We start from the raw sequence: 25,909 nt of genomic DNA on the forward strand, positions 1-25,909 counted from the left end.
GAAATGGCGCCTCTGAGCTGCTGATCCCGCTCTGTGGTTAGCCCCGGCCCCTTAATGGCGCGTGGTCCATGCAAGCTTTTTATACTGGCAAACACTCCCTTATTACAGAAAACAGGGTTAAAAACCCTTTTTCAGCATCAAGCCAGTGTGGGCACCGCAAGCGGGCCCCGCATCCGCAGTGGCGAGTGCCCACCATGCACTTATGCTGCCATTGTAACTGGGAACTTGCTAACCAGGACCCCGGTGTCAGTACTCTCACCATTCCAGTGTCTTCAGCTCTGTTAGGAGTGGCAGCATGCTGTTGGAGTGCATGCACACCCTGGGGATAATGCGAAACAACCCCTCAGGAGCAATGTCCTGTCAGTGGGAATACAGACCATTAACCCTTCAATAGGTTGGTCTGGTCCCCCCACTAAGTCCCACGACACAGGCAGACTGGTGCCGGCCAGTGCTGCCTGAAAATAACAAACTAAAATAAAGTTTTGAAGAAAACTCTTTGGAGCTCCAGAGAATGCACACTGCTCCTTGGGCATATTTTTCTATACTGAGTCTGCAGGAGGGGCATAGAGGGGAGGAGCCAGCACACTGAATACTTTAAAGTGCCATGGCTCCAATGGACCCCATCTATACCCCCATGGTAACTCTTACCATCCCAGTATCCCCTAGGACATGAGAGAAATTAATGCAAATGTCATGCTTTTAAATGAAAATGTTTGTAGTCTTAATGTCAGCCATGTTAACATCAATTTGACAAAGAATTTTGGTGTAATGACCAGAATCTCAGAAGGAAACCACCGTCTTTTAGAAGCACAAACAAATTCAAATATGGCCTGTCAACTTAATTCCTTATGTCTATTTAAATGCCAAAACAATCTTATGGAGATGAATGAAAATTGTAAAACTTTAGGACAACACACTAAAGGTGGTGGTACTGGTCCTGGCCGCTCCTCTTTCTCCCCTAGCCATCCACCTAAAAGGAGACATTGATAAAAAAAAATTGTGTCAATATCATACACAATTACATTATTTTGTCTCCAAATAAACTTCTTTAGCATTCATTTATATGCTTTCACCAAACCAGTTAATAATTTCTTGTTTTGTTAGTCTTTAAAAAATAAATACTATAAAATCGTTATGATGACCAAAAACAATTTTAAAACTATGCTGAATACAAAGCATTGTTTGTTATATTATGCTAATTTTTAAGCATTTCAGCCTACGTTGGCCTGATTATTGCACATTTAATACGTATTTTTGATTAAATTTGTATTTGACAAAAACATTATTGGTTGATTTTGTCAGCTGGACACATACCTATGTGTTATTGTTATTTGTATAGTTAGAAACAACCGAAATTATTTATATTTGCTAATTTTTAAGCATTTCAGCCTACGTTGGCCTGATTATTGCACATTTAATACATATTTTTGATAAAAATTTGTATTTGGCAGAAACATTATTGGTTGATTTTGTCAGCTGGACACATACCTATGTGTTATTGTTATTTGTATAGTTAGAAACAACCAAAATTATTTATATTTGCTAATTTTTAAGCATTTCAGCCTACGTTGGCCTGATTATTGCACATTTAATACATATTTTTGATAAAATTTGTATTTAATAAAAACATTATTGGTTGATTTTGTCAGCTGGACACATACCTGTGTGTTATTGTTATTTGTATAGTTAGAAACAACCGAAGTTATTTATATTTGGTATGAGTCCTAATTCTGGCAAAATTTCAAAACCGAAACACCACTTTAATGTGAATTGTATAACATTACATGGTGGTGTTGAACAAAAAAAACTGTTTAAAACGAATTTTTGTTTTCCTTGCAATTTTTTTAGAGTATGAATCCTGTCCTCATGCTGTTAGTTATTTTGAAACATTATGCACATTAAAAGTGTAAAGTGATGTTGTGTACTTTGTATGGGTTACAAATGTGTTAATACACTGACATAACAGTGAAAGTATATGGACCAAATACAGTCACATACTTCTATCTCTAAGTGACGTGGGTAATGTTAAGCATTCTTTCAGTACTGGACAAACATTTCAGAAGGGACTACATGCTTTGTAATTTGTTACATTTTTGGATACACATTTTTAGTATTTTTTTTAGATAGCAGTGTTGTGTATTATACTTATTGTGAAGTAGTTGGCTATCACTGATGACCTAACCTGCCTCCCACTCTCTGTGCTCACAGAGTCGCCCAAATAAACCAGAAGCCCTGCCTGCTGTCTGTGTGTTGCATAATCTGGCGGAGGTGGTTGATTTAGGCACAGATTATGCAACACGCAGCAGCAGCGCACAATGTACGGATATTTTCTATATTATACAACATAGTCCTTCCCGATCTATCAAGACAACAGAACCTAGATTTTACTAGCCCATATGTACATTCTATCACAGATCGAGTGGACTTAAGAGTATCATTATATTTGCGCTCTACAGGACTATCAGGAAGTGAAAATGGAGTCAGAAGCCAGGAGAAACATTCATGTCCTGAGTCCCCTGTAAGGCAAAATAATACATTTATTTGAAGGTAAACATAACATTTCTAGGTGGGTATTGAGGAAGTAACCAGAGGAATGTGTACTTACCTACCAACCAACCAACCATCCCTTCAGCATTTGTCCCACCTCAAACTTAGCACATAGGGATAACCGACTGTGGATATAAGAATCATGGCATGAGCAACTATTTACGCATTTTTTTTTTGTTTTTTTCAAAACATCAGAATGTATATCTTACCAGTGTTAACTTACCTTTATGCCTCTCAAAGTCCTGTCTGAATAACCATCACTTTTTTCTGCCAAGCCTCACATCCTCTAACATCTAACATGGTCTACTTTAATATTACATGTCTTTACCCATAAAATCTCCACATTTATTTTGCTTGTTGTGCATACAAATTTTCTAAGCACCTTGAGTCCTGTTGGAGTAAGAGCGCCATATAAACAAAATGATGATGATGATGATGATTATTATTATTATTATTATTAACACTGTACAGATATGTCCTTGCTCATTGTGGAAACAAATCACGGTAAACGTGACTTGTTTGCCATGAATAGCATGCCCACTATTTATGGGCAGGTGCTTACGCATCTGCTTCCACTCAAAGCAATGGGAGCAGTTGCACACTGCAACTAGCAGCAGCAAGCTGCATATAATAACTGCTATAATCTCTGCCACATGAATACGCATTGTTGCAGGCAATTATATGCAGGATGAGCAGGTGATACATACAGTTGTAGCTGTGCTCATTTTACTGCGATGAGGCATATTGCATTATGGTATGCTACATGGCATGCCAGGCTGCGACTATTTGCAGCCAGCGATCGATTGATTGCTGACTGTGACTAGTCACAGACTGGCATGCCATGCAGCAAGCTGTGTTGCAGCATGCTACATCTATATGTACTTTCAATTTTACTTCTGCAAATCTACTTTCAGTTTTAACCCTGTATTTACTTCATTCACACCATGACCGTGTTTTCCTCAACTCCACCATCATTTAGTGTTCACTTAGTCCTTTATTCTGCCCCCTGTTCCCACCTCTACCCTTCTCTCCTAGTCTCCTCCAACTCCTCTTCCCTCTCTCTCTTCTCCTCAGTCTACCTTTCACCCCTCTGCTTCCCTCTCCTTCCTTTCCCTTTACAACAGTTTCATTCACTTCTCCCCACCTTTGCCCTATTACCCTACCGTTAAGCTCTGCTTCCTCCCTCCGCTCCTTGTTACCACCTTCACATCCATCTGCATCACACCAAACTCCTACCCTGACCTCCACCTCTACACTTTCTCCATCTCTGCCCTCTAAATTAATCTAATCTTTTTGATTATTGAATTCACATTCCCCCCACTAACTTAGCCCCTCTCTCCTGTGCCCTCTGGAATGCTAGATCTGTAATAAACTAAATCCCACCCTTGACTTTTTCATCTCCAACTCCCTGTATTTCCTAGCCATTATTGAAACCTGGATTTACCCCTCTGACACCACTTCTCCAGCTGCCCCTGTCTCCTGTGCCCTCTGGAATGCTACATCTGTCTGTAATAAACTTAACCCCACCCCTGACTTTTCATCTATAACTCCCTGTATTTCCTAGCCATTATTGAAACCTGGATTTCCCCCCCTCTGACACCACTGCTCCAGCTACCCATCTCCTGTGCCCTCTGGAATGCTACATCTGTCTGTAATAAACTTAACCCCACCCCTGACTTTTCATCTCCAACTCCCTGTATTTCCTAGCCATTTTTGAAACCTGTATTTCCCTATCTGACACCACTTCACCAGCTGCTCTCATACACCCATGGCCCAGGGATCCCCATGGTGGTGGTGTCCTCAGGTTACTCTTACCAACTCATACCCTCAGAACCGTCCCTTACATTCTCAACATTTGAGGTTCATGCTATACACCTCTTCCAACAACCTGGTCACCTTCAAGTAGCAGACATTTACTGCCCCCCCCCCCACTTCCTCTCTTCAGATCTTCCCTCCATTAGCTTATGTGACTTCAATATCTCAACTGATATCCTCACAGAATCCTCTGCATCTAAACTTCTTACCCTCGCATAATCATTTGGATCTCCTCACCCTTCCATGCGAGTATGCGCTCACTTGATCTGGTCTTTAGTCACCATTGAGATATTTTTGACTACACCAATCCCCCATTTGCCTTCTCTGACCATCACCTGCTCTCTTTTAACTTTCCCTCTCTGCTTCTCCATCTCTATCTCCTAAGGCTACCATCGCTAAGCATAACATTAAGGCTACTCACACAGTATCCTTATCCTCCCTGCTCACCTCGCTTCTTTACCCTGTTCTCTCTAGCCTGCCCTGAATAAGCCAGTTCCTTATATAATGCCTCCCTTTCTTCTGCTCTTGACTCTTGGTGCTCCGGTAATCACTATTCACCCTCACAGATCCACACCTCAACCCTGGTATTCCAAATGCACCAGATATCTGCAAAAGTGTTCACGAACCACCAAGCGACAGTGGATGGATCATGCTGTAAGGTAGACTTCCTCCATTTCAAATTTATGCTCTTATTCTACAGTGCTGTTCTTTCCCTTGCTAAACAGTCATATTTCAAACACCTCATTTCCTCCCAGTACTCAAACCCCAGCATTTTATCACTTTCATTTCGCTCCTCTGCCCAACCCCTCATCGCCATCCCTCCTCACTCTCTGGGGCTAATTCAGACCTGATTGCGTGCTAGCTGTTTTTTGCATTCCTGCGTTCGCATAGTCGCCGCCCACCGGGGAGTGTATTTTAGCTGTGTAATTATGAGATCGCATGTGCAGCCGAGCGGTACAAAAAAACTTTGTGCAGTTTCTGAGTTGCCCAGAACTTACTCAGCCACTGCGATCACTTCAGCCTGTCCAGGGCCGGAATTGATGTCAGACACTCGCCCTGCAAATGTTTGGGAACACCTGCGTTTTTCCAACCACTCGCTGAAAACGGTCAGTTGCCGCCCACAAACGCCTTCTTCCTGTCAATCTCCTTGCGATTGGTTGTGCGAATGGATTCTTCGTAAAACCCATCGCACAGCAACGATCCGCTTTGTACCTGTGCATACGCATTCGCAGTTCTGACCTGATCGCAGTGCTGCAAAAAACACTAGCGAGCGATCAGGACTGAATTACCCCCTCTGCCCTTGACTTTGTCACCGACAATTGACTCCATACGTCAGGATATCATATCCCAACAGACACTCAGCACTTTGCCCCCTCTTTTCCCAGCCTAATCCTCCATCTTACCAACTCTGACTCCCCCCCCCCCCCCCCCTGTATCTGGAATTTAAATATGATCTGGTCCTTCCCCCCATTCCAACTCCCTCCTTAACCCTATCCTCTCCCACCTCCTCCACTACTTCTCTCTTCTTGTGCCTTTTCCCATCTTACCCACCTCCTCATTCTCTCCCTCTCATTAGGCACTGTCCCCTCTGCATTCAAGCATGCCTAGTCTCCCCCATTCTTAAAAACCTACCCTTGATCCGAACACTTTCTCCAATTACCGGCACATCTCTCTCCTTACTTTTGACTCCAAACTCCTTGAATGCATTGTTTACCACCTTTCTTTCCTCCCACTCCGTTTTACCCATTTCAGTTTAGCTTCTATTTTCTCTACTGAAACTGCTCTAACAAAAGTCTGCAATGACCTCCTTGCTGCCAAATCCAAGGGCCACTATTCCATGCCCTCAGTGCTGCATTTGACACTGTGCACCATCCCCTCCTCCTACAAAGTCTTCATTTATTGGTATATGTGATACTGTCCTCCTACCTCCCTGACTATTCCGTCTCCTCTCGTGACTCCACTCCCCCATTTCCACTAACAGTTGGTGTCCCCCAAGGTTCTGTTCTTGGACGTCTCCTACTCTCCCTCCATATGTTTCTTTCAGGTGAGCTCACCAGCACTTTTTCCTTCCATATCATCTCTATGCTGATAATACTCAGTCAACCTTTCCTCCCCTGACCTCTCCCCTCAGTTGTATATCTAACTGTCTCTCTGCTACCTCTTCGTGGATGTCCTGACACTTTCTTAAACTAAACATGCCTAAGCCTGAGCTGATCATCTTCCAACCTTCCCTTACTTCCCACAATTTCATTATCAATTCACAGCGCAATCATTGCCTCTAGCCTGCAAGTGCTCTATCTTGTAGTTATTCTTGACTCCTCTATCCTTAAAATCACACATTCAGTACCTTTCGTAGTGATGCCATTTACTTCTCAAAAATATTTCCAGGATCAGGTGCTTTTTCACCCTGGATGCTACTAATACACTCATCCTCTTAATTTTCATCTCCAGATTGGACTACTGTAACCTCCTCCTATCAGGTCTCCCTGATCCCCACTGCTCTCCACTCCAATCTGTCCTCAATGCTGCTGTCTGGCTCATCTTCTTTTCCAAATGTACTACATCTGCCTTCCCACTCCTACAAGCCCTACATTAGCTCAACTTCCCATTTATAACCCAAATAAAGCTTCTCACACTCATTTACAAAGCCCTCATCTATTGACATCTCTGACCTCATCTCCATCACACTCCCACCCTCTTCAATCCATAAATGAATCCTGCCTCGCTTGCCAATTGATATTTTCCATCCACTCCCACCTCCAAGATTTTGCTCATGCTGCTCCCTACCACTGGAATTCTCTCCTTCTACAATATCAGACTCTCCATCTCTACAAAACGTCAGAGGAGCTCTCAAAACTTACTACTTCATCAAACCCAGCCATTCTCATCCTAACCCTCTTTAATGCTCACTGTTTACCCCATCTGTCACGCCTGTCTATATGCCCCTTCCCCCCATAGAATATAAACTATCATGAGAATGGCCCTAATCTCTCCTGTGCTTTGCCTTCCCTAAAGGCCCCTACACACTTGGCGATGTGTGCGGGCGATATGAACGATCTTGTTCAGTAATGAACAAAAAATCGTTCATATCGCTTAGTGTGTATGCACCAACGTTGAACAATGTGTGGCCCCACGGTCATTCATCTTTGGTTCTCCGTCGCTTTGCAAGTCAATTTGGATGATCGATCATCATTCAGATCAATCATTATCAAAATTAAATGCATCAACAAGGCTTTACTTATACTGTCATCAACTATATACTCCCAAAGGCACCTAACCCTTCATTTCTGCCACCCTCCTGCTTATTTGCCTGTTATGCCCACTAAAGCAGCAGTATTCATAAACCATGTCTTGTCTTGTAATGTAAATCACTGTTTTCTTGTTTGCTCATTTGCTGTTGTACTTTGTTAGGTGCTGCGGAAGGCTTGTGGTGTCATATAAAGTATTATAATAATAATAATAATAATAATAATAATAATAATAATAATACTGTATTCCAAGGAACACAACATAGGGTATTGTACCATGGATGAATAATCAGCTATTTATCTACAATACTTGGTGGTCAGAGTTGAGAACTGATCAGCAATCAGCATTGTAGCAGTAATTTGCGTCTCCTCAATAGACGTCTTTGCAAAGACATTTCGTGATCAGCAAGTTTGATAAATTTTCCCTTGAAACCCATAGTGTGCAGAAAATCTAGTTACATTTGACAAACATAACAGAAAGTTGTCTGTGTTCAGCTTGGTGAAGTCCAAACTTGCAGTGCCTTATAAGAAGGCCAATATCTCTATCTATCTATCCATCTATCTATCGATCTACCTATCTACCTACCTACCTATCTATATCTCTATATATATATCTCTCTCTATATATATATATATATATATATATAGAGAGAGAGAGAGAGAGAGAGATACATATGCGAAAGCCCTTACTCACTCACTGACTGAAGCTGAAATTTCGGGATGCAGTCATTTACCGACAATCAAAATCCCAACGGTCAAAATACCGACAGCAATTGACCGACGGTCAAAATCCCAACTTAGTCAAAATACCAACATTTATAATGTCGACAGTTCAAAAATTCGACATGAGTTTTCATGAGTTTTTCATTGAAACAGACTTGTTCATACTTTACCATCCCAGTGGACCTGGAGAGAGAATATAATAGTGTGCCGAGCGCAGCGAGGCACCGTGCCCAAAGCATGGCGAGCGCAGTGAGCCATGCGAGGGGACGCGGTACACTTATATGGTGTCCATGTCAACCTATGTCGACATACACACCATAAAAACAATGAAAATTTGTGTTGTTTTTTTGACCTGTCGACATTTTAAATGTCGGTATTTTGACCTTGTCGGTATTTTAAATGTCTGTATTTTGTCCATGTCGGGATTTTGACCATCGGGATTTTGATTGGAGGTATTTCATACTGATCCCGAAATTTCACATAGGTATTTTTCAGGTGGGAAATAAGAAAACTGCATAATCAGAATTTTAATAAACCTCCTCTAAGGGGATGAAAAGGGGGTTGACATGATGTCATAACCGATATGTTGCTTGCGTTGCATGAACGATAACACCCAAACGGACAGTCGGATCAAAATGTGGATTGTACCTTCAGTGTGTAAAATTTATTAAACTACAAAAATGGTCCTCTCACTTTTTAATGTATCCCTCACTCACTCACTCACTCACTCACTCAGACTCATCACTAATTCTCGTACTTCTGATATGTTAGGAAGCTGAAATTTAAAATAGGAATTGTTCAGGTGGGAAACAGCAAAACTACATAATCAGAATTTTAATAAACCTCTCCTAAGGGGTGAAAAGAGGGTTGACATAATGATGTAATGACTGATGTGTGGCTTGCGTTGCATGAACGATATCGCCCAAAAGGACAATCAGATCAAACAGTTGCCAATTAAGAGGCTGAGAAGCAATCTACCGGCAATGTGCATCAGTTTAGAAGCCACTCATCTATGTTCCCAAAGTCCATGTAGATTTCACATTTCTGAGACTTGGCAAAAAAAAAACAAAAAAAAAAAACATTTAGGCACCGTAAGATGCTCCCGTCACAAAATTTTATTCCGACGCTCTTCGTTCTATCGAGTTTAACTTTTTTTTTTCAAATCTTGCAACTAAAAGGTGTACATTGGATTTGATACCTCAGTGGCAAGCTTGCCACATGTTTATTGAAACATGAAACTTCTAAAACATATTCAAGCCCTATACATTGGTCTAGCCTTGGCACAGGGAAGATGCAAGAGAGATTCATACAGTAACCAGCTGCAAATCAAAGCTGTTTGACGTTTCTACAAATGTTATACTAAGAAAGAGGACCAACTAGAACAGAGGTTCTCAAACTCGGTCCTCGGGGGCACACACAGTGCATGTTTTGCAGGTCTCCTCACAGAATCGCAAGTGAAATAATTAGCTCCACCTGTGGACCTTTTAAAATGTGTCAGTGAGTAATTAATACACCTGTGCACCTGCTGGGTTACCTGCAAAACATGCACTGTGTGTGCCCCCGAGGACCGAGTTTGAGAACCTCTGAATTAGAATGTCTAGATACATAAACCATTCGGAAATTATGTTTAAATTAATGCATGGTCTTTACCACACTCTGGATAGACTCCACAAAATTTGGCCTGAGTCTTCTAAATTTTATTGGAGACAATGTGGGCTAGAGGGAACACTAATTCATATATATTGGTCATGCCCTATTATTAAACAGCTTTGGACAGAGGTTTTTGACCTGATTAAACAAATTACGGATGTTTTACTTACCTTTTTTCCTGAAATTGTACTCTTACACTAATTTCCTACCTCTATACCCAATGAATATGTATAGTATTATAGGCCATATGCTTATAGTGACTAGGGCTGCAATAGCTCAATATTGGAAAAGAGAAGACCCTCCACGTCTATCCAAAATTATAGGTGCTGTACATCACAGCTATGAAATGGAAACTATAGGATTTAAATACTCTCTAGCCCAGAGGTTCCCAAACTGTGTGCCGTGGCTCCCTGGGGTGCCTCGGGACAATTGCAGGGGTGCCTTTAGATTGGTGGTCCAGGACCAATTCAAAATATTCATGGTCAATATAATAGGCAAAACCAGTGCTGGTGGCTGCCAGTCATAACATATGTGGCCAAACAGAAGCAAATCCTGTCCCTCACCACACAACTGACCCTAAGGATGACATATAAACGCGATCTACTTAATGTAATATTTCTTTCTAAATTTCTCAATAAGAAATTTTTGGCCTAGGGGTGCCGTGAAAAAATTCTGATATTCTAGGGCGCCGTGATTCAAAAAAGTTTGGAAAACACTGCAGTCTAGCCTCAACTTCTCCTCTGAATAAATGGCTATCTTGGCCGGATTATTATACCTCAAATATAGCTTCACGGAATGTTTTGAATTAAAAGGATCACAACAGGTCTCTTCCCAGTTCTTATTTCTTATAAGCCTCTGCTCTAGAAGATTACTTTGGTCCGTGAGTTCTTTTCTTTCCTGTCTCTTCAACCAAGGTCCTACAAATTTAGACGTTAAAGGCATGTGCATGGTTCTTTCATGCTTCTTGACTAACTTGTGATATTTAATTATATGCGTATTGTCAGATCGACTTTATTAAGTTTTTATTTGGCATCTCTGTGTGTCGTTCCCCCCTCCCTGATTTCTTTCTGGCATTGTTTTTCTTATAATTGCAGATCCACTGCTTATGTGTTATTGTTCTCATATTCATTTAAAATGACTTGAATGATCTGTATTGTAACATTTCTTTAATAAAAATATTTCAGTAAAAAAAAAGAAAGAGGACCAATACTATAGTTTTATTTTATTTCCTTTAGTAATGCTGTGTTGTCTGTGGGAAGAGTACACTTATGGGTCTGACAGTCTTTCAGCATACACGCTACCTTTAAACACATTCACTGCAGACTGTCTCCTGGTTTACGTTATACAATTCTGGTTAATACATCATCCTGCCATGCCTCAGGCCCTTCAGTTGAAGAAATGTTTGCTTTTTAGGAGATGTTTTGGAATTGTTCCTGTACCAACTATATAAAATTCTCACCTCGGAAGCTGTATCCTGTACCTACTGCCAGGTATTATTATTAAATCAAGACACTAATTCACTATAGGCAAGATATATAATTATAAACTCTAAAAACATTTGCAATAGCTACATGGAGACGTAATGGCTAATTTGATTGTGATGCATAGTCTCATCCAATCTAGTGCAACAATAAAGCAAAACATGATGTTTTACGGAAATCGTGAGACGTATTTAATTCAGCTCTTGTTCAGAGCATTGTTTAACTTCAGTTACTTAGATTTATTCCAATCTTTTTCTCACAGTCCAAAAAAACGTTTTGGTATGTTAATTGGTTTCTGACTGTACAGGACATTGTATTTGTATGCCTGCTGTAAAAAAAAAATTAAAGGGCAATTCAACTAATTGGGATGTAGCATCACAATGTCATATATATCAACAAGCATCCTACTGAAAGGAAAGGCAATACTTCATGGATTTCTTCAAGAGTTACATTGCATGTATAGAAGACCAACAATTCAGACCATGCAGTCTTTTCCTTCAGGGTGTAAATGATATATATATATATATATACAAAAATCCATATATTAAAAAATCCATCCATTTAGGGACCAGGGCCATATTTCTGATGTTCACCTCCAAGTAGCTGTTGTTTACCATCCACCTGGCATTCCCAACAAATTCATTGATCACCTTGCTTCCTGTCTCATTCACTTCCTCTCTTCAGACATTCTATCCATTATCTTAGATGATTTTAACATCCCAATTGATATCCCCACATAATCCTCTGTCTCTAAACTCCTTAACCTCATCTTATTGCTTGGACCTCCTCGCCTTCCCATGTGAGTGAGCACTCACTTGATCTGTTAGTTACTCACTGTTGAGATATTTCTGACTTCTCCAACTCCCCATTCCCCCTCTCTGGCCATAACCTGCTCTTTTTTAACTTATCCCTCTCTGCTTCTCCATCTCTACCTCGTAAGGCTGCCATCACTAAGAGTAACATTGAGGCTATCGACACCATTTTCTTATTCTCTATTTTTATTCACTTCTCACTTCTATTCTCTTTCTCTCCTGAACAAGCTAGTTACCTATACAATGCCTCCCTTACTTTTGCTCTTGACTCTGTTGCTCCAGCAATCATTATTCATCCTCACAGATCAACACCTCAACCCTGGCATGCTAAATTCACCAGATAGCTGAAAATAGCTCATGTACTGCCAAGTGACAGTAGAGGAAATCACACTCTATAGCAGACATTTTCCATTTCAAATTTATGCTGTCTACAGTGCTGCCCTTTCCCTCTCTAAAAAGTCATACTTCAAAAACCTCATCTCCTCCCAGTCTTTGACCCCCAGCACCTCTTTGCCACTGTCAACTTCCTTTTCTGCCCACCCCCACTTTGACTCCCTTCTTCACTCTCTGCTCTTGACTTTGCTCCCTACTTCACATCCAAAATTGACTCCCTATGTCAGGACATCACATCCCAACAGACCCTCAACACCCCTCCCCATCCATTTTACCAACTCTGACTTCTTTTTCCCCTGTATCTGGAGATAAAGTAATGGCCCACACTTCTCTCCACTCCAATCTATCCTCAATCCTGCTGCCCACCTTATCATCCTGTCAAAATGTACTATGTCCACCTCCCCTCTCTTACAAGCCCTACAGGCTCCCCATCCCCTTTCTCCAAATCCAATTCAAGTTTCTTACACTCACTTACAAAGCCCTCACCCATTCCTTACCAATTTACATATCTGGCCTTATCTCCCTTTACACGTCTTCTCAACGTCTGTGCTCCACAAATACATGCCGCCTCTCCTGCTGATTACTTCCTCCCATTCTTGCCTCCAAGTTTTTGGATGTAGTGCTCCCTACCTCTGGAATTCTATACCTCTTCCTATCAGATTTTCCACTTCTCTACAAAACTTCAAAGAAGCTGTCAAGACCCACTTCATCAAAACCAGCCATCTCTCATCCTAACCCTCTGTTCCATGCTCACTTCTACCCCATATGTCACCCCTGACTGTCTGCCCCTCACCTTTAAAATGTAAGCTCTCATGAGCAGGGCCTTCTCCCCTCATGCTTAGAATATTTTGTACTCCATACTCCCTATAACAGCACCTAACCCTCAGTTTCTGCCACGATGAGGATTAGTTCAGTGTCCTGTTCCCTGATGCAGAATTGTTTATATACCATGTACTTGTCCTACATTATCCTGTACTTTGTTAGGCGCTGCAGAAACCTTGTGGCGCCATATAAATAACCACTAACAATAATAATTAAAATAAATATATATATATATATATATATATATATATATATATATATATAATGAAACCAATGCGAGTTGGTCCAGTTGGATCCTGGCCAGGTTTTAGGGGGGGGTTAGGGTCTTGGTCAGACCCCATGGCAGAATGCTCCAGGCAGAACTTTGACCCACGAAGCCTGTTTTGTGCCTTCCACTGGATGGATTTCGAACAAAACTTTGCAGAGCAGTAACACTGGATCCCAGAAGACATACTAGGGGGTTGGGGTCCCAGTCGGACCTCCCGTTGGTGTACGCTGGGCAGAACTTTCACCTGGGGAGCCTGTTCGGAGCCTGCCACTGGATGGATCTGGACAAAAACTTCAGAGTGGAAACACTGCATCCCAGAAGACATATTTGGGTGCTGGGGTCGGTCGAACCTCATGGCAAATTGCATTAGGCAGAACTGTGACCCAGGGAGCCTGGTTACGGCCTTCCACTGGATGGATTTGGAAGAAAACATCACAAACTGGTAACATTGGATCGCAGAAAACATACTACGGGATTGGAGTCCCAGTCGGACCTCACACTGGTGTACGCTGGGCAGAACTTTGACCTGGGGAGCCTGCTCCGGGCCTTACACTGGATGGATTTGGATGAAAATGTTAATGAACTATAATAACGGACAGAAATAACCATAATTCAATGACCTGAAATAACTGACTGAAATAACCATAAATCAATTAACTAAAATACCTAAAAGAAATGGAGGTGGGAAGACAAAAAATATTGTGTACCCAAACACCTTGGAATAGCAACATTGATAACAGAAGGAACACGTTATACCAATCTAGCAATGTAAAAGTGATTATAAAACTGAACAGAAAGAAAAGCTGAGGATCAGGGCTACTGACAATACCACAAAAACGACACTGGGCAGCAACCTCACGGGTGTGTTGGCAGAGCTTTTAATTATTTTTAATATGTTGATAGTTAAATCCAACTCATTGATAACTACATAACTGGAAAATTTAAACCGGGTCAATACAGAGTACTTCAGCCCATCTCCCACTGAAAATACCATGAATCATGGTTGTGAACAGTGAGGAACAGAATGAGATTCATGCCAAGCACCCCGGAAAGGTTCACCCCCTCCGATACTCTCCTGAAGTTAGTATAGAAATGTTGTAAGTCACACATCAAATTAATCAGGCAAACTAGTTTTGTTGCTGCCAGTTGTTTTATTTTTACAAATAAAAAGCACATTTGAGCAAGAAAAGATGCTTGACGTGGCCAAGGCACTTGGGACCTGGGGTCTAATTCAGACCTGATTGCAGCAGCAGATTTGTTCTCTAATGGGCAAAACCATCTGCACTGCAGGGGGGGGGGGGGGGCAGATATAACATGTACAGAGAGAGTTAGATTTGGTTGGGGTGTGTTCAAACTGAAATGTAAAAATAAAGCAGCCAGTATTTACCCTGCCCAGAAACAAAATAACCCACCCAAATCTAAATCTTTCTGCATATGTTATAACTGACCCATCTGCAGTGCACATGGCTTTGCCCATTAGAGAACAAATTTGCTGCTGCAATCAGGTCTGAATTAGGCCCTTGGTGCAGCTCAACCATGTACAAAATGATTTGGCGCAGTATCTGGAAAATTGTAGTGCAGCATGTCAGATCAAACAATCTTTGCACCCGATTGTCAGCCCTGAATGCCACAGACACACTGTACAATAATCAGACTAATCGTCCAAAAATTGCCTGATCTGCATAATTACTGCATAGTGTGTAAGCGTAGCAAACTTAACTGATATATCAAAGATAAAAAGCAGCTCGTGGATGACACAAACGAGGAACATATAAATGTAGTATTTATCGTTGCTACTGGATGCATGTTTCAATTGGTCATGGGAATTATAGTTTATTGCCACAATCATTGTACACAATGCTATTATGCCACCCAAAGCTGCCCTTCCCTCATTATATCTGATTTTTAAAATAAAAAAAAATTATAGTGCAGGTTGAGTATCCTATATTCAAAATGCTTGGGACCAGAAGTATTTTGGATATCGAATTTGTCTGTATTTTGGATTAATTGCATACCATAGTAAGATATCATGGCGATGGGACCCAAGTCTAATCACATAATGCATTTATGGTTCATATACACCTTATACACACAGTCTGAAGATCATTTAATACAATATTTTTAATAACCTTGTGTATTAAAAAAAAAATTGTGTACATTGAACCATCAGAAAACAAAGGGTTCACTATCTCACTCTCACTCGAAAAATAGTGTATTTCGGAATATTCTGTATTTCTGAATATTTGGATATGGGATACTCAACCTGTAGTAATGAAAAAAATTAATAGTTATTTATAAAAGTGCAAAAAATGCAGGAACAATGCTGCGCTATTCTATTTGCGCAAATGTGCCTAATTCAAAGTCCACAGGCATTTCTAGGTGCAATCCACGTTTGTGCATCCACACTCAAAACAGCAAACTGCAAGTGGGTGCTGAACTAGCAGGCACATAGCCAGGATCACCCACTAACTGCCCGCCCACATACATGCACACAGCCAGGAGCACCCACTAACTACCCAGATACATGCACACAGCCAGGAGCACCTGATAACTGCTCAGATACATGCACACAGCCAGGAGCACCCACTAACTGCCCAGATACATGTACATAGCCAGGAGCACCCGCTAACTGCTCAGATACATGTACATAGCCAGGAGCACCCGCTAACTGCTCAGATACATGTACATAGCCAGGAGCACCCGCTAACTGCTCAGATACATGCTTCATAGCAGGGAGCACCCACTAACTGCCCAGATACATGCACAAAGCCAGGAGCACCCGCTAACTGCTCAGACACATGCTTCATAGCAGGGAGCACCAACTAACTGCCCAGATACATGCACACAGCCAGGAGCACCCGCTAACTGCTCAGATACATGCACACAGCCAGGAGTACCCGCTAACTGCTCAGATACATGCACACAGCCAGGAGCACCCGCTAACTGCCCAGATACATGCACACAGCCAGGAGCACCTGATAACTGCTCAGATACATGCTTCATAGCAGGGAGCACCCACTAACTGCCCAGATACATGCACACAGCCAGGAGCACCCACTAACTGCCCAGATACATGCACACAGCCAGGAGCACCCGCTAACTGCTCAGATACATGCACACAGCCAGGAGCACCCGCTAACTGCTCAGATACATGTACATAGCCAGGAGCACCCGCTAACTGCTCAGATACATGCTTCATAGCAGGGAACACCCATTAACTGCCCAGATACATGCACACAGCCAGGAGCACCCGCGAACTGCCCAGATACATGTACATAGCCAGGAGCACCCGCTAACTGCTCAGATACATGTACATAGCCAGGAGCACCCGCTAACTGCTCAGATACATGTACATAGCCAGGAGCACCCGCTAACTGCTCAGATACATGCTTCATAGCAGGGAGCACCCACTAACTGCCCAGATACATGCACACAGCCAGGAGCACCCGCTAACTGCTCAGACACATGCTTCATAGCAGGGAGCACCAACTAACTGCCCAGATACATGCACACAGCCAGGAGCACCCGCTAACTGCTCAGATACATGCACACAGCCAGGAGTACCCGCTAACTGCTCAGATACATGCACACAGCCAGGAGCACCCGCTAACAGCCCAGATACATGCACACAGCCAGGAGCACCTGATAACTGCTCAGATACATGCTTCATAGCAGGGAGCACCCACTAACTGCCCAGATACATGCACACAGCCAGGAGCACCCACTAACTGCCCAGATACATGCACACAGCCAGGAGCACCCGCTAACTGCTCAGATACATGCACACAGCCAGGAGCACCTGATAACTGCTCAGATACATGCTTCATAGCAGGGAGCACCCACTAACTGCCCAGATACATGCACACAGCCAGGAGCACCCACTAACTGCCCAGATACAGTACATGCACACAGCCAGGAGCACCCGCGAACTGCCCAGATACATGTACATAGCCAGGAGTACCCGCTAACTGCTCAGATACATGTACATAGCCAGGAGCACCCGCTAACTGCTCAGATACATGTACATAGCCAGGAGCACCCGCTAACTGCTCAGATACATGCTTCATAGCAGGGAACACCCATTAACTGCCCAGATACATGCACACAGCCAGGAGCACCCGCGAACTGCCCAGATACATGTACATAGCCAGGAGCACCCGCTAACTGCTCAGATACATGTACATAGCCAGGAGCACCCGCTAACTGCTCAGATACATGTACATAGCCAGGAGCACCCGCTAACTGCTCAGATACATGCTTCATAGCAGGGAGCACCCACTAACTGCCCAGATACATGCACACAGCCAGGAGCACCCGCTAACTGCTCAGACACATGCTTCATAGCAGGGAGCACCAACTAACTGCCCAGATACATGCACACAGCCAGGAGCACCCGCTAACTGCTCAGATACATGCACACAGCCAGGAGTACCCGCTAACTGCTCAGATACATGCACACAGCCAGGAGCACCCGCTAACTGCTCAGATACATGCACACAGCCAGGAGCACCTGATAACTGCTCAGATACATGCTTCATAGCAGGGAACACCCATTAACTGCCCAGATACATGCACACAGCCAGGAGCACCCGCGAACTGCCCAGATACATGTACATAGCCAGGAGCACCCGCTAACTGCTCAGATACATGTACATAGCCAGGAGCACCCGCTAACTGCTCAGATACATGTACATAGCCAGGAGCACCCGCTAACTGCTCAGATACATGCTTCATAGCAGGGAACACCCATTAACTGCCCAGATACATGCACACAGCCAGGAGCACCCGCTAACTGCTCAGATACATGTACATAGCCAGGAGCACCCGCTAACTGCTCAGATACATGCTTCAGAGCAGGGAGCACCCACTAACTGCCCAGATACATGCACACAGCCAGGAGCACCCGCTAACTGCTCAGATACATGTACATAGCCAGGAGCACCCGCTAACTGCTCAGATACATGCTTCATAGCAGGGAGCACCCACTAACTGCCCAGATACATGCACACAGCCAGGAGCACCCGCTAACTGCTCAGATACATGTACATAGCCAGGAGCACCCGCTAACTGCTCAGATACATGTACATAGCCAGGAGCACCCGCTAACTGCTCAGATACATGCACACAGCCAGAAGCACCTGCTAAATGCTCAGATACATGTACATAGCCAGGAGCACCCGCTAACTGCTCAGATACATGCTTCATAGCAGGGAGCACCCACTAACTGCCCAGATACATGCACACAGCCAGGAGCACCCGCTAACTGCTCAGATACATGTACATAGCCAGGAGCACCCGCTAACTGCTCAGATACATGCTTCATAGCCAGGAACACCAGCTAACTGTCCAGACACATGCACATAGCCAGGAGTACCCTTTAACTGCCCAGATACATGAACACAGCCAGGAGCACCTGCTAACTGCCCAGATACATGCCCATAGCCAGGAGCACCTGCTAACTAATCAGATACATGCACATAGCTAGGAGCACCCTCAAACTGCCCAAATACATGCACACAGCCAGGAGCACCCGCTAACTGCCCAGATACATGTACACAGCCAGGAGCACCCACTAACTGCCCAGATACATGCACACAGCCAGGAGCACCTGCTAACTGCCCAGATACATGCACACAGCACCCGCTAACTGCTCAGATACATGCTTCATAGCAGGGAGCACCCACTAACTGCCCAGATACATGCACACAGCCAGGAGCACCCACTAACTGCCCAGATACATGCACACAGCCAGGAGCACCCGCTAACTGCCCAGATACATGCACAAAGCCAGGAGCACCCACTAACTGCTCAGATACATGCTTCATAGCCAGGAACACCTGCTAACTGCCCAGATACATGCCCATAGCCAGGAGCACCTGCTAACTAATCAGATACATGCACACAGCTAGGAGCACACTCTAACTGCCCAGATACGTGCACACAGCCAGGAGCACCTGATAACTGCTCAGATACATGTACATAGCCAGGAGCACCCGCTAACTGCTCAGATACATGCTTCATAGCAGGGAGCACCCACTAACTGCCCAGATACATGCACACAGCCAGGAGCACCCGCTAACTGCTCAGATACATGTACATAGCCAGGAGCACCCGCTAACTGCTCAGATACATGCTTCATAGCAGGGAGCACCCACTAACTGCCCAGATACATGCACACAGCCAGGAGCACCCGCTAACTGCCCAGATACATGCACACAGCCAGGAGCACCCGCTAACTGCCCAGATACATGCACAAAGCCAGGAGCACCCGCTAACTGCTCAGATACATGCTTCATAGCCAGGAACACCAGCTAACTGTCCAGACACATGCACATAGCCAGGAGCACCCTTTAACTGCCCAGATACATGCACACAGCCATAGCACCCGCTAACTGCTCAGATACATGTACATAGCCAGGAGCACCCGCTAACTGCCCAGATACATGCACAAAGCCAGGAGCACCCGCTAACTGCTCAGATACATGCTTCATAGCCAGGAACACCAGCTAACTGTCCAGACACATGCACATAGCCAGGAGTACCCTTTAACTGCCCAGATACATGCACACAGCCAGGAGCGCCTGCTAACTGCCCAGATACATGCCCATAGCCAGGAGCACCTGCTAACTAATCAGATACATGCACATAGCTAGGAGCACCCTCTAACTGCTCAGATACATGCACACAGCCAGGAGCACCCGCTAACTGCCCAGATACATGTACACAGCCAGGAGCACCCACTAACTGCCCAGATACATGCACACAGCCAGGAGCACCTGCTAACTGCCCAGATACATGCACACAGCACCCGCTAACTGCCCAGATACATGCACACAGCCAGGAGCACCCTCTAACTGCCCAGATATATGCACACAGCCAGGAGCGCCTGCTAACTGCCCAGATACATGCCCATAGCCAGGAGCACCTGCTAACTAATCAGATACATGCACATAGCTAGGAGCACCCTCTAACTGCTCAGATACATGCACACAGCCAGGAGCACCCGCTAACTGCCCAGATACATGTACACAGCCAGGAGCACCCACTAACTGCCCAGATACATGCACACAGCCAGGAGCACCTGCTAACTGCCCAGATACATGCCCATAGCCAGGAGCACCTGCTAACTAATCAGATACATGCACACAGCACCCGCTAACTGCCCAGATACGTGCACACAGCCAGGAGCACCTGATAACTGCTCAGATACATGCTTCATAGCAGGGAGCACCCACTAACTGCCCAGATACATGCACACAGCCAGGAGCACCTGCTAACTGCCCAGATACATGCACACAGCACCCGCTAACTGCCCAGATACATGCACACAGCCAGGAGCACCCTCTAACTGCCCAGATACATGCACACAGCCAGGAGCACCTGCTAACTGCCCAGATACATGCCCATAGCCAGGAGCACCTGCTAACTAATCAGATACATGCACACAGCTAGGAGCACCCTCTAACTGCCCAGATACGTGCACACAGCCAGGAGCACCTGATAACTGCTCAGATACATGTACATAGACAGGAGCACCCGCTAACTGCTCAGATACATGCTTCATAGCAGGGAGCACCCACTAACTGCCCAGATACATGCACACTGCCAGGAGCACCTGCTAACTGCTTAGATACATGCACACAGCCAGGAGCACCCGCTAACTGCTCAGATACATGTACATAGCCAGGAGCACCCGCTAACTGCTCAGATACATGCTTCATAGCAGGGAGCACCCACTAACTGCCCAGATACATGCACACAGCCAGGAGCACCCGCTAACTGCTCAGATACATGTACATAGCCAGGAGCACCCGCTAACTGCTCAGATACATGCTTCATAGCAGGGAGCACCCACTAACTGCCCAGATACATGCACACAGCCAGGAGCACCCACTAACTGCCCAGATACATGCACACAGCCAGGAGCACCCGCTAACTGCCCAGATACATGCACAAAGCCAGGAGCACCCACTAACTGCTCAGATACATGCTTCATAGCCAGGAACACCTGCTAACTGCCCAGATACATGCCCATAGCCAGGAACACCTGCTAACTAATCAGATACATGCACACAGCTAGGAGCACACTCTAACTGCCCAGATACGTGCACACAGCCAGGAGCACCTGATAACTGCTCAGATACATGTACATAGCCAGGAGCACCCGCTAACTGCTCAGATACATGCTTCATAGCAGGGAGCACCCACTAACTGCCCAGATACATGCACACAGCCAGGAGCACCCGCTAACTGCTCAGATACATGTACATAGCCAGGAGCACCCGCTAACTGCTCAGATACATGCTTCATAGCAGGGAGCACCCACTAACTGCCCAGATACATGCACACAGCCAGGAGCACCCGCTAACTGCCCAGATACATGCACAAAGCCAGGAGCACCCGCTAACTGCTCAGATACATGCTTCATAGCCAGGAACACCAGCTAACTGTCCAGACACATGCACATAGCCAGGAGCACCCTTTAACTGCCCAGATACATGCACACAGCCATAGCACCCGCTAACTGCTCAGATACATGTACATAGCCAGGAGCACCCGCTAACTGCCCAGATACATGCACAAAGCCAGGAGCACCCGCTAACTGCTCAGATACATGCTTCATAGCCAGGAACACCAGCTAACTGTCCAGACACATGCACATAGCCAGGAGTACCCTTTAACTGCCCAGATACATGCACACAGCCAGGAGCGCCTGCTAACTGCCCAGATACATGCCCATAGCCAGGAGCACCTGCTAACTAATCAGATACATGCACATAGCTAGGAGCACCCTCTAACTGCTCAGATACATGCACACAGCCAGGAGCACCCGCTAACTGCCCAGATACATGTGCACAGCCAGGAGCACCCACTAACTGCCCAGATACATGCACACAGCCAGGAGCCCCTGCTAACTGCCCAGATACATGCACACAGCACCCGCTAACTGCCCAGATACATGCACACAGCCAGGAGCACCCTCTAACTGCCCAGATATATGCACACAGCCAGGAGCGCCTGCTAACTGCCCAGATACATGCCCATAGCCAGGAGCACCTGCTAACTAATCAGATACATGCACATAGCTAGGAGCACCCTCTAACTGCTCAGATACATGCACACAGCCAGGAGCACCCGCTAACTGCCCAGATACATGTACACAGCCAGGAGCACCCACTAACTGCCCAGATACATGCACACAGCCAGGAGCACCTGCTAACTGCCCAGATACATGCCCATAGCCAGGAGCACCTGCTAACTAATCAGATACATGCACACAGCACCCGCTAACTGCCCAGATACGTGCACACAGCCAGGAGCACCTGATAACTGCTCAGATACATGCTTCATAGCAGGGAGCACCCACTAACTGCCCAGATACATGCACACAGCCAAGAGCACCCGCTAACTGCTCAGATACATGTACATAGCCAGGAGCACCCGCTAACTGCTCAGATACATGCTTCATAGCAGGGAGCACCCACTAACTGCCCAGATACATGCACACAGTCAGGAGCACCCGCTAACTGCTCAGATACATGTACATAGCCAGGAGCACCCGCTAACTGCCCAGATACATGCACACAGCCAGGAGCACCCGCTAACTGCTCAGATACATGCACACAGCCAGGAGCACCTGATAACTGCTCAGATACATGCTTCATAGCAGGGAGCACCCACTAACTGCCCAGATACATGCACACAGCCAGGAGCACCCACTAACTGCCCAGATACAGTACATGCACACAGCCAGGAGCACCCGCGAACTGCCCAGATACATGTACATAGCCAGGAGTACCCGCTAACTGCTCAGATACATGTACATAGCCAGGAGCACCCGCTAACTGCTCAGATACATGTACATAGCCAGGAGCACCCGCTAACTGCTCAGATACATGCTTCATAGCAGGGAACACCCATTAACTGCCCAGATACATGCACACAGCCAGGAGCACCCGCGAACTGCCCAGATACATGTACATAGCCAGGAGCACCCGCTAACTGCTCAGATACATGTACATAGCCAGGAGCACCCGCTAACTGCTCAGATACATGTACATAGCCAGGAGCACCCGCTAACTGCTCAGATACATGCTTCATAGCAGGGAGCACCCACTAACTGCCCAGATACATGCACACAGCCAGGAGCACCCGCTAACTGCTCAGACACATGCTTCATAGCAGGGAGCACCAACTAACTGCCCAGATACATGCACACAGCCAGGAGCACCCGCTAACTGCTCAGATACATGCACACAGCCAGGAGTACCCGCTAACTGCTCAGATACATGCACACAGCCAGGAGCACCCGCTAACTGCTCAGATACATGCACACAGCCAGGAGCACCTGATAACTGCTCAGATACATGCTTCATAGCAGGGAACACCCATTAACTGCCCAGATACATGCACACAGCCAGGAGCACCCGCGAACTGCCCAGATACATGTACATAGCCAGGAGCACCCGCTAACTGCTCAGATACATGTACATAGCCAGGAGCACCCGCTAACTGCTCAGATACATGCTTCATAGCAGGGAACACCCATTAACTGCCCAGATACATGCACACAGCCAGGAGCACCCGCTAACTGCTCAGATACATGTACATAGCCAGGAGCACCCGCTAACTGCTCAGATACATGCTTCAGAGCAGGGAGCACCCACTAACTGCCCAGATACATGCACACAGCCAGGAGCACCCGCTAACTGCTCAGATACATGTACATAGCCAGGAGCACCCGCTAACTGCTCAGATACATGCTTCATAGCAGGGAGCACCCACTAACTGCCCAGATACATGCACACAGCCAGGAGCACCCGCTAACTGCTCAGATACATGTACATAGCCAGGAGCACCCGCTAACTGCTCAGATACATGTACATAGCCAGGAGCACCCGCTAACTGCTCAGATACATGCACACAGCCAGAAGCACCTGCTAAATGCTCAGATACATGTACATAGCCAGGAGCACCCGCTAACTGCTCAGATACATGCTTCATAGCAGGGAGCACCCACTAACTGCCCAGATACATGCACACAGCCAGGAGCACCCGCTAACTGCTCAGATACATGTACATAGCCAGGAGCACCCGCTAACTGCTCAGATACATGCTTCATAGCCAGGAACACCAGCTAACTGTCCAGACACATGCACATAGCCAGGAGTACCCTTTAACTGCCCAGATACATGAACACAGCCAGGAGCACCTGCAAACTGCCCAGATACATGCCCATAGCCAGGAGCACCTGCTAACTAATCAGATACATGCACATAGCTAGGAGCACCCTCTAACTGCCCAAATACATGCACACAGCCAGGAGCACCCGCTAACTGCCCAGATACATGTACACAGCCAGGAGCACCCACTAACTGCCCAGATACATGCACACAGCCAGGAGCACCTGCTAACTGCCCAGATACATGCACACAGCACCCGCTAACTGCTCAGATACATGCTTCATAGCAGGGAGCACCCACTAACTGCCCAGATACATGCACACAGCCAGGAGCACCCACTAACTGCCCAGATACATGCACACAGCCAGGAGCACCCGCTAACTGCCCAGATACATGCACAAAGCCAGGAGCACCCACTAACTGCTCAGATACATGCTTCATAGCCAGGAACACCTGCTAACTGCCCAGATACATGCCCATAGCCAGGAGCACCTGCTAACTAATCAGATACATGCACACAGCTAGGAGCACCCGCGAACTGCCCAGATACATGTACACAGCCAGGAGCACCCGCGAACTGCCCAGATACATGTACATAGCCAGGAGTACCCGCTAACTGCTCAGATACATGTACATAGCCAGGAGCACCCGCTAACTGCTCAGATACATGTACATAGCCAGGAGCACCCGCTAACTGCTCAGATACATGCTTCATAGCAGGGAACACCCATTAACTGCCCAGATACATGCACACAGCCAGGAGCACCCGCGAACTGCCCAGATACATGTACATAGCCAGGAGCACCCGCTAACTGCTCAGATACATGTACATAGCCAGGAGCACCCGCTAACTGCTCAGATACATGTACATAGCCAGGAGCACCCGCTAACTGCTCAGATACATGCTTCATAGCAGGGAGCACCCACTAACTGCCCAGATACATGCACACAGCCAGGAGCACCCGCT

General features: G+C 45.6%; 1 protein-coding gene across 1 annotated transcript in view; it reads right to left on the reverse strand.

The window, feature by feature from the left end:
- Positions 1-911: 911 nt before the first annotated feature.
- Positions 912-25,909, reverse strand: part of PPCDC (phosphopantothenoylcysteine decarboxylase) — a 146,190-nt gene continuing 121,192 nt past the window's right edge. The window contains exons 6-7 of the mRNA XM_063926325.1: positions 2,606-2,672; positions 912-970 (exon numbers count right to left, since the gene is read on the reverse strand). Coding sequence (XP_063782395.1) covers positions 2,629-2,672 — 44 coding nt within the window. The 3' untranslated portion in view covers positions 912-970; positions 2,606-2,628. The remainder of the gene's footprint in view (positions 971-2,605; positions 2,673-25,909) is intronic.

This window comes from Pseudophryne corroboree, chromosome 6, assembly GCF_028390025.1.
Source record: "Pseudophryne corroboree isolate aPseCor3 chromosome 6, aPseCor3.hap2, whole genome shotgun sequence".
Taxonomy (NCBI): domain Eukaryota; kingdom Metazoa; phylum Chordata; class Amphibia; order Anura; family Myobatrachidae; genus Pseudophryne; species Pseudophryne corroboree.